General features: G+C 36.3%; 1 protein-coding gene across 1 annotated transcript in view; it reads right to left on the bottom strand.

Moving 5' to 3' along the window:
- The window catches only part of LOC127812686 (protein arginine N-methyltransferase 7), a 39,721-nt gene extending 26,935 nt beyond the window's left edge, over positions 1-12,786 (bottom strand). The window contains exons 1-3 of the mRNA XM_052353190.1: positions 12,349-12,786; positions 11,829-12,063; positions 10,502-10,627 (exon numbers count right to left, since the gene is read on the bottom strand). Coding sequence (XP_052209150.1) covers positions 10,502-10,627; positions 11,829-12,063; positions 12,349-12,761 — 774 coding nt within the window. The 5' untranslated portion in view covers positions 12,762-12,786. The remainder of the gene's footprint in view (positions 1-10,501; positions 10,628-11,828; positions 12,064-12,348) is intronic.
- Positions 12,787-14,118: the final 1,332 nt, after the last annotated feature.

Raw genomic sequence — 14,118 nt, 5'->3', positions numbered from 1 at the left:
TGTAAGTTAAGGAAATGTCGGGGGTGGGAAAGCCTAGGGAGAAAGGCTAGACAAATGGTCATCAGGTATATCAGCACATAAAGGCTTGACTTAGGATCAAATAGGTGTCTCAAACAGCTAATTATTCATAAGGAAAATTAAAGGAAAAGTGATCTTATAGTGTAGCCAAGGGTAATAGGCTAGAGGGAAAGGTAAGCAAGGATTGGTTGCTTAGAAGGTCTCTCTAGGTGTGATTATAATCCCCTAGGTAAGATATAAGATTGTGATAGTCCAAGGGGTAAATTAAGTGCATGGGATAGCTGTGTCAATTTCAATGATATGCCTAGGAAAAGTAAGGCAGCTTCATTGATAGTTATCCAATGGGAATCTCAAGGTGTAGCTGAGGTGGTAGTTCAGTGTTTGGGATTGTTGGAAGGAAGAGAAGCTGGAAAGATAAGGCATAGAGGTTGGAATAGGAGTAGGACAGCTCATGGCAGCCTAGGAGTACCCAAATCTCAAGCATACCCTTTGTTAAGCTGGAAATAGAGGAGAGTTAAGAAAAGAAGTTGAGCAGTCTTGTTTTGAAGCAAACATCATAAGGAAAGTCAGTGATAAATCCTAAAAAATGCCGGTTTTGGGAACTAGGAGTAAGTCTAGCAAATGTTAAGTTCAATTCCAAGAGAGGTTCACTGGTGTTGAAATGCTGTGTGAAAGGTTGGAACCTTCGGGATTAAGGAATAACATCATGTATGGATTTGGTTTAGTCTTTAGTCCCACCATGGAGTATATCAATCATATTAATGTTAGGAAAAGTTATTCATTAGGAAATCCCTTGAGAGGATAATATCTAATGAGAGTTGCAGGTTTAGTTATTGCAGCTGAAATTTATCCAAAGGTGGTCCATTGATATGTTTTACAGCATTGATTTGTTTTCTTTGATGTGTTTGTGTGTTTGATTTGATCAGGTTTTTCCCATTGTTTTGAATTAGGAGCACTGGCAGCCTTAAAACCCTCTAAGAAACCGATCAAACACCCCTCCAAACACTCACAACTCACCGCCCAACACACCACAACACAAACAGTCAATAAAGAACAGAATTTAAGTAAGAACAGAACAAGAAAGAAAACATTCAAAGCATATAAGAAGACAGACTTTTATCCTGATTCATGCCAACTAAATTGGCACTACATCCAGCCTCTAAGATCCTCCCGAGAGCAGTCTTTATTTCCAGAAATCGATCAGTATAGTAGTGGCCCTTCTCTCCCTTCTATTCCCTAGCGCCCCACTTGTTTTCTCCCAAAATTACAAAGCTAACATCACCTAGCCTTTCTCTCAGAAACAATCAGCTCTCATTACAAACAAAAAAATGAGAACTCTCTCTCCATTTGCTACCCCTTGCCCTCTATTTATAATAGTGGGTGGATATTCCAATGAATATTATTAGATATTTATAATTTAACCCCCAAACTATAACTAATTACAGTTTGGGTTACAACTTCTATCTTGAAACAAGCAAGAAAAAATAATGCTTGAATAATTCTAAATGAGTCGAGAACAAGAAGTTAAATACTCTACCTATCCTCATCTTTTCTCCTAGAAAATAGGAGATGGGATAAGATATTCTATCTCCTAAAACTTAGGAAATTCTATCTCCTAAATTATAGAGATAACCTAAAATCTAAGCATACACATTCAAACTTTAAATTATAAGTACAACAATTCAATCTACATGGTCGGATGGCCTTTCCCTTCATAAACGATCTTCAACTTTGAATTTCGCCCAACACTCCCCCTCAAACTATGGAGTAGATGCACATCATTCCCAGCTTGCCAATCAGAAATTCGAACCCCAGTCTCACCATAGCCTTTGTGAACACATCTGCTACTTGATCTTTGGTGGGAATATAAGATAAGACTATCCCTCCTTCTTCAATTTCTCGTTTTATAAAACTTTTGTCTATCCTCACATGTTTCATGTGAACATGTTGGACATGATTCTTTACCATGCTTATTGCCGACTTACTATCACTGTATACCTTTGTAGGTTGAGCCAAGGGTATCTTTAGGTCCTTCAATAGCCTCTCTAACCATATCACTAACCATATCACTTCACATATTCCTTGAGCCATCGCTCGGAATTCTACCTTAACATTATTGCGGGCCACCACTGATTGTTTTTTGCTTCTCCATGTCACCACATTTCCTAATACCTTGGTACAATATCCCATTGTTGACCTGCTGCCCTCATTTGAACTGCCCAATCTGCATCCACAAATCCTTCAATTCCTTTTTCCTTTGTTTTTCGAAACATTAATCCTTTTTCAGGTGTTCCTTTAAGATACCTTAGTACATGAAATACTGCATCCATATGTCTTTGTGTGGGTGAGTGCATATATTAACTTATTTTACTTACTGCATAGGCAATGTCAAGCCGAGTCAAAGACAAATAAATCAACCTTTCCACCAAGCGTTGGTACCTCTCCTTGTCTACCGGAATATCACCCTATTCTTCTCTTAATTTCCAACCCTTGTCTAGTGGAGTGCTAGTAGGTCTGCATGCCAACATCCCAGTGTCTTTTAGTAAATCCAGGGTGTACTTCCTTTGTGATACAAATAACCCTTCTTGACTTCTAGCCACTTCCATACCCAAGAAGTATTTCATAAGCCCGAAATCTTTGACTTCAAATTCCGCCTTCAGCTTCCCTTTTAAGGCTTCAATTTCTTGTAGATCATCACATGTTACAATGATATCATCAACATAAACAATTAGAATAGATTTCTTCCCATATTCTGTGGTTTTCACAAACAAAGTATGATCAGCTTGTCCCTGTTGATACCCAAATCGAATTAAGATCATGCTGAATTTTTTGAACCATACCCTAGGTGACTGTTTTAATCCATATAGAGATTTTCTTAGCTTGCACATATTTCCTATGCCAGCCTCCCCTTCAAAACCAGGTGGGATCCTCATATATATTTCCTCATCTAAGTCCCCATTAAGAAATGCATTCTTAATATCAAATTGAAATAGTGGCCAATCTAAATTTACTGCAATAGAAAGGATTACCCGGATAGAATTCAACTTAGCCACAGGTGCAAATGTCTCCTCATAATCTATCCCATATGTTTGAGTGAACCCTTAGGCCACCAACCGAGCTTTATACCTTTCAACACTACCATCAGTATTATGCTTCACAGTAAATACCCATCGGCATCCAACTATCTTCTTGTCTAAAGGTCTCCTCACTATTTCCCAAGTGCCATTTCCCACCAAGGCCTTCATTTCCTCCATAACCACTACTTTCCATTTAGGATCCTGCATTGCTCCTTAGATATCTTTTGGAATAACTATATTGTCAACTTTGGCAATAAACCCTCTAAATTTAGGAGACAACTTAGCATAGGTCAAATGATTTTTTAGTGGGTATTTTGCATAGGACCTTACCCTCTTTCGTAGAGCTATGGGCATTGCCCAATCCAGCCCGTCCTCAAGTGGCATCACTGCTAGTGTCATGCTCCTTGCTGAGAGTTTCCCTTGTTTTAGGGTTGTCCTTCAAACATTCTTCTTCAGTCCTGTAGACGTCTTCTGAAGGACCAGCAACTATTGGTAGAGATGATTGACACTGCTGCAGCTTAGTTTGGTCTTTTAGTCGTCGGGAATAAACAAACAAAGGGTTAGCTAGTTTGGTATCGTTCTGACCAGAACAATGGCTAGATACTGCTGTGTTAGAATCAGTGGTTAATTTAGGGTCAGCTGGAGCTGTAGCTGCTGTTGTAGGAGAAGATTTCACTATTAGTGTGTTATCAGAGGTTTTAATAATTTCTCCCCCTTGAGAATACACTGGCAGTGAAAGAGTGGGAGTAGGAAGTGGATCAGTGGTAGGATCCATTGATGAGTTGGACTGATAGTAGGGAATATCCTCATAGAATGTAACATCGAAGGAAATATAGTATTTTCGATTCATAGGACTGTAACACTTGTATCCTTTTTGGGTAAGAGAATAACCAATGAAGAGGCATTTTACAGCCTTGGGATCGAGCTTGGTACAAGAAGGACTGTGATTATGAACATAAGCAACATAGCCAAACACTTTAGGCACAAAAGATTGGAGAAAAGGAACATGAGAATATAAGGTACAAAAGGTATCAATGGGGGTTTTGAAGTTCAAGGTCTCAGAGGGTAGACGGTTTATAAGGAAAGGTATTGTAAGAATCACCTCCCCCCAATAGGAATGAGGGTCATGGGTTGTGAACATCATTGCTCTTGCAACTTCTAAGAGATGCCTATTTTTCCGTTCGGCCACACCATTTTGTTGTGGTGTGTAAGGGCAAGAGCTTTGATGTAAAATCCCATGGTCAAGCAAGTAATTGGTTAGGTCATGAGAAAAATATTCCCTCCCATTATCAGTCCTAAGAATGTGAATTGAAACTTGGAACATATTTACAACAAATTGATGAAATCGTTTGAAGATACCACTAGCTTCGGATTTCTCCTTCATAAGGTATACCCAACATGCTCTAGAGTGGTCATCTATGAAGGTTATGAACCACCTAGAACCTGAAATATTTAGGAGTTTAGAGGGGCCCCAAATATCACTATGGATTAGATGGAATGGAGATGAGGGTTTGTAAGATTGGATGGAATGATGGACCTTAGACTATTTTGCGAGAGTACAATGCTCACATGAAAAAATGTGATCTTTATTAATAAAGAATTGGGGATACAAAAATTTAAGGTAAGGGAAACTAGGGTGCCCTAACCGCTTATGCCATAACATAGCTTTGGCATTAGCGTTAACATTGAAAACAAATTTATTCGAATGAGCAGTTTCTAATGAGTTCCCGGGCAACCAATAGAGGCCATCTCTAGCTTCAGCACTACCAATCATCATCCCCGAGGCTTGGTCCTGAAATAAACAGTAGGATAGAAAGAAGATTACTTTGCAATTCATGTCACTTGTAATCCTACTCACAGATAACAGGTCGTAACTTAAGCTTGGAACATATAGAACTGAATCAAGCTTTAACTTTGAAATACACACTTTACCAAGACCCAAAGCAGGAGAGGTAGAACCATCAGCCATAGAAATCTCAATCAGCTTTCTACATGGCCTATATTCGGTCATACATTCCATAGAACTTGACGTATGATCAGATGCCCCTGTGTCTATTATCCATACATCCTTAGAAATCTGTTTTGACAGTAAAGAGTAGTAAGGGTTACTTTGCAGAGCAACGGAGGCTGTAGGTTGAGAATTAGAGGAATCAGCCAATCTTGTTCCTTTACTAAGTAACTTGTACGATGTCTGTATTTGTTCTTCTATCAAATTTAGGTCTAGTTTTAATCCTTTTTCCCCACCTGGTTTTGGCCCATCTTCACCAGATGCAACAGCCACATAGGCTGATCTGCTGCCTTCTCGTTTATTCCTTGGTTTCCAATCTGCTGGATTGCCATGGATCTTCCAACAAGTCTCTTGTGTGTGGTATGGTCTCTTGCAATGATCACACCGTTGCTTCTCTCTCCTGGAATATTTTTGACCAAAATCCCCTTGCTTAACAGTAACAAGGGCTGAATGTTGATTAGTCAAATCAGCAATCGATTGAAGCATAACCTTTCAACGGCTTTCTTCTCTTCTAACTTCTGCAAAAACTTCCCTTAAATTGGGCAGAGGTTTAGTGCCTAAGATCCTGCCACGTACCTCATCTAGATCACTGTTAAGTCCATGGAGAAAATCGAAAATCCGATCTTTTTCAATCATCTTGTTGTATTTAACACTATCAGCAGCACTCTCCCAAGTAATAGTATAAAACAAATCCATCTCATGCCATAACTCTACCAAAGTATTAAAATAATCTGTAACACTTAGATTACCTTGTTTGGTGTTCCTTATAGCTGACCTTACCTCAAAGCTTTGAGATGAATTCTCCAAATCTGAATACATGTCTTGCACCGAGTGCCAAATCTCCTTGGTTGTTTTGTGGAAGAGGTATGTCCTTCCAATCCTAGTCTCCATGGAATTTATCAACCATGCCATGATGGTTGAATTTTCTGCCTCTCATATGCCATAAGAGGCATCTGTTGGCAAAGGAGCTGGAGTCGCACCAGTCAAATATCCTGCTTTTCCTTTGCCCTTGATCACCAATAAAACTTATTGAAACCACTCCCTAAAATTACTCCCATTTAACTTATGGTGAGTAATTTGTAGTGAGTGATTGTCGATTGAATGGCTAGACATGTTAGGAAAGGATTGAGAAGGAGCCGAATGGTGAACAAAACTTGGGGAACTGGTGGCTGAAGTTTTTGTAAGGGTAGGGTTTTGGTTTGCATCAGCCATGATCTTTTCAAAAAAGGGAAAAACAAACGGCAAAAAAAAAACTACTTGAGGCTTAAGCTAGGCTCTGATTCCATGAAACAAGCAAGAAAAAATAATGCTTGAATAATTCTAAATGAGCCGAGAACAAGAAGTTAAATACTCTACCTATCCTTATCTTTTCTCCTAGAAAATAGGAGATGAGATAGGATATTCTATCTCCTAAAACTTAGGAAATTCTATCTCCTAAATTATAGAGATAACCTAAAATCTAAACATACACATTCAAACTTTAAATTATAAGTTACAACAATTCAATCTATACAGCCGAATGGCCTTTTCCTTCATAAACGATCTTCAACTTTGAATTTCGTCCAACATATCTAATACTTCAAAATGAAATCTAGCGAACTGCCATCAGTCACTGCTACTGCCATCATCTTCTTCTTATACCATATACTCGAGACAACCTTTAACACCTATCACTCACATGGAGAGCAGGATTTTTGGTTATCGAATGAAGAACTCAAGGCAAATGGTGGAGTTTTGTTGAGGTTTGCCTAGAGTTTTTCCGATTGGAAGATCAATGGAAGCTATTAGGCAATTAAGGATTTTTAAGCCAAAGTGTAATTAATGTAAACTTTGGGGTCTAACTGTAAATTCCCTATAGTTGTTAGTTTTAAAGGGGTTCCGCCTCCTCTATAAATAAGAGGGCAAGGCAGCAGTCTAGCATCATCTTCTCTCTTTTCAAGTTCTCAGTTACTATTGTGAGTACTTTTGTTCTAGAGGAAGTGAGACTTGTGTATTGAGTTCTTGGGCTTTTTTGGAGTGAACAAGGGATTGTACTTGAGCGATAGAATTGTATGAGGGCTTGGGTTTTGTACTGATCAGTTTCTTCTCAATAAAACTGCTCGATTGAGGTGTTGGACTGCTAGATGTAGAGCCAATTAAATTGGCTTGAACTAGGATAAATCTGTTGTGTCTCCTTTATGGTTTAATCTTTTCAATTCTGTTAATTTCTTTCTGTTGTTCATTTTTCTATTCTTATAATTCCCCTGCATCCATGAGTGTTGGAGAGGGTTTTCTTGCCTAAGGGTATAATCTAAGAGTCCTAAGGTTAACATCATTCTATTCCACTGAAGATTTCTATCACATTTTCCCAAATGATCTATAATTAGCATCTTGTAACCTAAAATTTATACTTTTCCAACTTCTTGCATGTACAACTAGTTTATTATATGTTAATGAAGTAGTGTAAGTATTCCAAGTCTAATAAAACACATCTTTGTTTATAGTATCTGCACAACTACATACCTTTTTTTTATTGCACAATAGTTGTAGAAACAATCTTTTCTCAAAAAAAGAAAAGAAAAGAAAATGAAAAAGTAAAGAGAAGACTACAAACAAATATGACCCTCTCCCAACCTTCACCAAAGCAAAGAGCCTCATGCAATGGGGACGTATTTATTTTATTTTATTGTAGTAAGAATTGGCTAAATATATTTGATGGTGTCATGGCTTCATGCATGTTTTTATTTTTTAGCAAAGTTCAATAAAAAATTAATTATTATCATTCATTGCCATCTCGTGAAACTTCTCCATAAAACGATGGTGTTGGAACTTTATCTCATCATTCCTCACTAGAGGGTTGCATTAATAAGAGCATCCACTGTAAAATTTTGTCACATTGTTCGTTTGTGTGGATTGTATTATCAATGCAACATTTAGAGTCAATTGACATTATGAATGCCATGCCACTAACCCTAACTTGGTAAATAAGGTGCAATTGCTGCTACAACTGATGATGATGTTCATATGAAATATTAACCCACCTATTCATGCTTCATTATCAAAGTGGTGGAGGTCGTAGATGAGGTTTTATAGAACGACTTGTAACTTCTAAAATTCCAAAGGAGTAAGTGACACCAACACAACATACCAAAACCTTAATCCTCAGCCAAAGAAAAAAAGCCCTTAATCCCCCAATGTGGGGTTCGTCTACATGAATTATAGGCGCTAGTCATTTCTATCTATAGCCTTATCTTTTACAAGATTATAACACCTAAGAGATTGCTAAAGGATGCAATGTAAAAACCAGATAATCAAGTGTTGCAATTCAGGTTTCGCAATTGAATATGGGTGTTTCCACTTAGGGCAAACAAGAGGTCAAACATTGGAGACGTTAAGGGGTGAAGGGTTGTGTTTTAAGACGAGAATAAATTTTTGGGGGGTTTCTATAAACACCAGCTCGACAAATTTTGAAGAACCAAGGCAACTGATAGTAAACCAGTGAGAGAGAAAGAAGAGCTATTTGCAAAGAAAGACAGCAGGGTTTTGATTAGTTTGTCGTTTGTCACAACCCCAAGGATCCCCAAGGCTATAATTGTAAATATAAAAGTAGTTAGTTAAATGCATTACTATATTATACTGTAGGTTTCTATTCATGTTTGTACCTTTCAGTTAACAGCCTATAAATAGGCTAGATGAGTTGAGAATGGACACAGTTGAATGATAAACAGAATTTCTGATTTCTCTCTCATCAATTCTCACTCGATCTCCCTCTGTTTTCCCTTTAATTTCTCCCTGTTTTCTGTTCTGTCTGAATACATTCCGTCCTTCTGATGTCTCCTTCATTTCTTTTGATTTTCCCCCTTATTTCCTGTTCTATTTCCCTCGAATTTTTCCAATTTCCTATCAAAACCCTAGGTTCATGACAAATTGGTATCAGAGCCATAATCTAACTTGAAATGCCCTAAGCCAAATTCAGTTTGGGTTTCAGTTAAGATAAATCAAATAAAGGACACAAAGAAAAAAAAAAAAAAACAATTTCGACCCAATTACCCATTTTCACCCGCTAACCTGACCATTTCAGTAAAATGTCAAATAAGTACATAAAATGGCCTTGAAGTTTTGAAAATAATAGAAATATCCCCCAAAATTTCTAAAACTTACAGAAAAAGCCTAAAGTTTTTTGAAAATTATAAAGCAGCCCTAAAGTTTTTGAAAATGACATAAAAGACCCTCAAAATGAATTTAGACTAGGTTTTCTCAATAATAAGGTTGCATTGATATGGATTTATTATGATCAGGTTAAAGAGGAATAGACAGCTGGGATAATATAGCATGAGAGTCAAGTGAGTGGTTATTTTGCAGTATGTGCGTTTCGAAAAGTTATTCACATGCATGTTTATAATATGTTTTGACATAATATTAGATATTCTCAATGGTTATTTGATATAAACATGAAATGATAAATATTGCAAACAAAATTGAGAACATAGATTGAAAATTGTTATATTGAGAAACATTTAAGATAATATGGATAGAATGTGGTTAAATGATATGATGGGACCATTGTGCTCAACAGTAGGAGATGACACAAGTTGCTACATCACATGACAATTTAAATTGTTGCATTGAGAATATTTGGAAAAAAATATTTTATCGTATGCATATGAAATGCAATATTTTGTACATGACCTATTAAATGCATATGACCCTCCCTGAGTTGTGAGCTCACTACTCCATCTAACATTTTTCAAGTGATCAACAAGATGTTCAAAAATGATTCAGATCAACGACTATTAGTAGACTCTCTAGGACTATCATGTTTTCTTTATTTTGCTACTCATGTAATGGTGAGAGAAGTTTATATAATTCAATGTTAGGTCTTAATGATGGAGAAGTATGATGGATAATAGCCTTTGTGTTCCTTAAGTTTCAACTTGGGGTCCATGGTCAATCATATTACAGGCAAAAAGAAGTGTGACAAAGACCCTTATAACTCGTATCATATTTAAAGAATCTCACACTAAGTTTTTATTGGTCTTCTTCTACCTTTTTTCTTAAATACTTGTTTTATTCCATCCAATCTCCTGACAAGAGCCTCTATTGGCTTTCTTCTCACATCACCAAACCATCTTAATCATGTATAACACATCTTTTTGAGTAACTAACACCAACGTTACAAATAAATTGGGGAGTAAATTAGAAACCATGGAGGTTCCTGCACTATAAGTTAAATAATTATAACTGATGTACAGTACTTATTCTTAGTTTTGACAATACCAAAATAAAATGTCCAATCAGATGAGAAAGAAAGAGGTATGGACAATGAGATGCGGCCATAGAAGATTAACTGACGATAAATGGAAGATTAAAAAAACATGTTTGTTTTTACTTGTCAAAAAAGAACATTGATGTCAAACACCTGGCCATATATGGTTGCTCGATAAGGTACTGTCTGCGGGTTTTCTACCAATAGATTGTCATGTGCATTCTGTAAAGTTGGAATTAATCCTTCACCCAACAACTCTGAGTCAAGTATCTCACTGACCTGCATTAAGATCTTATACTTCATAAGTTTGAAGAGAAGGAATCAAATACAGTGGCATATGCCAAAAGATCATATGTTCCAATTTAAAGTACGACCTTTAACATGGAATATGCACTATGGAAGTGAAGCCCTAGTCTCCCTCTTAGGCACTGGAATTTAAACGTGCAAGATATATATAGATGGTTGAGTGCTTTGTCAAAAAATTGGCCAGAAATATTTTCATGATTTGATCCTGTTTCTTTAAGCTTTAACAGTTAGAACAAAGAGTCAAAGACAGTTGTTGCTAATGCTGCAATATCAGGGCAGTAATTCTGGCAAAATATCCTCAAAACTATAACCATTAGCATACAAACCCAGTCACTGGCTTGCAGAAGAAACTCAACCTCTTATATTCTCCTGAGACATTTTAACTCTATATAAACTTCATTTTAGAACCAGGTACCACGGGCTGGTTTATCTTCACAGTTAAACCATAATTAGACATTTTTTAACATATGCAATATGATTCATGGTGTGCTCATATATAGGGGAAAAAAAACCTGATAGGTAAGAAGCATGTATAAAAAAGGCAGCATCTTAAGGGGATGAACCCTGCATATCAAAGGGAAGGACTATATATCAACTATATGCATAAATTTTAGCTTTTATACGTCATTCTATTATAAACTAATATGGAAATGTTATTGCTTGTCAAAAAATGATAGTAATCACATGGTTCTGTGATACAGTAACCTCAGCTGCATGTTAGATAGCATTCCAATCATAAAACTGAACGGTTGTTTATGACTTAAAACAAAAAGGAGGAAACAAAAAAAGGCAAATCAGAAACAAAGGGACTTCCGGGAATCATAGTCAAATATCAAGGTGCATGCTAGCCAGAGGAAGCAAGAAAATAAGATCAATTCCATGTGATGTTAGCATAACAACTAAGAAATTATATTTAATGCTTTAGTTTTGATAAAAGGTATACTTTTTTTCTCTCTAAATTATCATCATTTCTAGTCATTACATTCAGCTTCTCAGCCATCAAAGGTTGTTATCTACCATATACACAATAAGCTAATCTCTTGAGCAGATAATGCAGAAAAATTGATATATTTTAAGATGAAATGACAACGTCTGAGATAAGAGGCAAGTTTGAACCGAGCTCGTGAACAGATGAAATAGAATAAATAAAGTACAAAGAGAGAGGAATACTCACAAGAATGTCTGCACGTGAATGGATATCTGCGCCAAATTCTAGTTCATCGGACCGCTTGTTGATTAAACGTACTTTATTTTCCATACCATTGAGTCGCAGAACTTTTCTCATCAGCTTCACCATTGGAAGGTATGACTCACATGCTGTCACCATTCCCTCCGAACTCAAACATGATGTTGACTTCACAGAGTCCATAGCTCGTGCAGCCATCATCGATAACAAGCCAGTTCCGGCACTGCAAAATACTTATTCTATCACAATTCAGGAAAACCAACCAACCATTAAAGGAAGAGCTACATTCTATGTCTCAACAATCCAAGACAACGCGATAACCAAAAACTAGCCGACACAAACATGGTTATCATTCTCCGTCTCCTTCTTGAGCGCAAATTTGTGAAGCGATAACATTTAATTCAAATTTTAATTTTCGAGTAAGCATCACCATAATAGTTCACCAAATCAGAGAGTTTATTAAAACTTAAGAAATATTTATGTATGAGATGGATTGGAGTAAAAGTACCCAATATCAAGAACATGGCACGGTTTGGTAATGGTCTTGTCGATGGCTTGGCGGAAGGCTGAGTTGCGGGGAGAGTCATTGAGCATGTCGAGGTATGATGTCGTCGCCAATAAGGGTTGCTGCGGAGGAGAAGAAGAAGAAGGATCGGGAGCTTCGTGTTCTTCGATTACAACCCATTCTGAGTTACCGGTGAGCGGATCGACTTTCAGCTGGAAAATGCATCCCGAGCCCGAGGAGGAGGAGCTCATGGTTCGGGCGTCGGTTGAGCTGAAATGGCCGATTGGGCGAAAAACACGGAGGAGGATTCCAGTGACGGTGAGGAGGGGAAATGTGCAATTTTGTAGGGTTTTGGGGATGAAAGAGCGCATCAAAGTTGTCTGGGGTTTAAGGCCTGCATTCACAGTGAGTGTCATCAAAGCCAAAAGGGAAATTTGCAAAAACAGGACTTTCGGTACCAAACTTATGAGAAATAGGACCCTTTATAAAACTTTGCAAAACTGGAATTTTTGAATTAGTATTGGATAAAAATACTTATGTTTTTCAGTTACCTCTTTCTTTGTTCTTCTTTTTTAATGGTGCTCATTCTTCCTCGTTGATTAATTTATTGAGAATATTTCCAAAATTTATCACACACAGTAACTATGCGCCTTATTTTACCTGCCTAAGTTGCTATTTTATTATATTTTTTTTATTCTTTTTCAATGACGTTTCTTCTCTCTCGCTGATTAATTTTTTAAAAATATTTTCAAAATCGGCACACATATAGCGGTTATGCGTCTTGCTTTCTTCACCTAAGCTACTATTTTATTCTATATTTTTATTCTTTTTCAATGGCATTTTTTTCTCACTAATTAATTTGCTAAAAAAAATTTCAAAATTCGCCACACACATCGGTTGTGCGTTTTGCTTTTTCCGCCTAAATTGCTATTTTATTCTATTTTTTTTATTTATTCGCTTCTTATAAGTTCTCCATCAAACAAGCACAAAGATTGTTCAAAGATATCAGTTATTGATAAATATCTGTTAAAAATATATATTCAAAGATATTGATGCAAAAATATCCATCCAAAGATATCAGTTCAAATATATTGATTCTTGATAAATATTGATTCAAAGATATCGGTTGTTGATAAATATTAGTTTAAAAATATCGTTTCAAATATATCAGTTAATTAAATATATATCAATAATAACAAAAATTGCACATAAACATGAAATGGTTTCTATTACAAAGTGGATGAAACATACAAAGTAGCATTAATTTTTTGCAACTTGTTCTTCACTTTTATGGGACATTCCACTTTTAAGTGTTATATATGAACTAAAGATATTAACAACAATGAGCATCACCACCTACATAAAAGTTCACGTTTTGGACCAAAGATCCAGTAGTGGTGGAAGTTGTTTGGGTCTTGTAGATTTTCGTGTCTCTGGGAGAAGCTGACTCTAATGACGCCTTCCATCGTATGTGGTGATGAATGGTGGTAGTGTGAAGGAATGAGAATTAAAAACAAAAGTGTTGGTCCCTTAAGGTATGGCCACTCAAGAGGGGGTGAATTGAGTGTTTAAAATTTTTCTCCATTTTAATAAATATTATTGATTAATTATTTTCTCTAATAATATATATAAATTATTTTCTTTTAATTAAATTCTTGTTATTTAATTTTAAATAAATTAAGATTTTATAACTATGTATATATAAGTTTGAGATTAATAAATTACAAGTCACAAGATATAGCAAGAATAAATAAATAGGCACAAGACTATTTA

The sequence above is a fragment of the Diospyros lotus genome, chromosome 11 (genome assembly GCF_014633365.1).
Source record: "Diospyros lotus cultivar Yz01 chromosome 11, ASM1463336v1, whole genome shotgun sequence".
Taxonomy (NCBI): domain Eukaryota; kingdom Viridiplantae; phylum Streptophyta; class Magnoliopsida; order Ericales; family Ebenaceae; genus Diospyros; species Diospyros lotus.
Note: the sequence above shows the minus strand (reverse complement) of the source record. Positions and strands in the feature narration are given on the sequence as shown.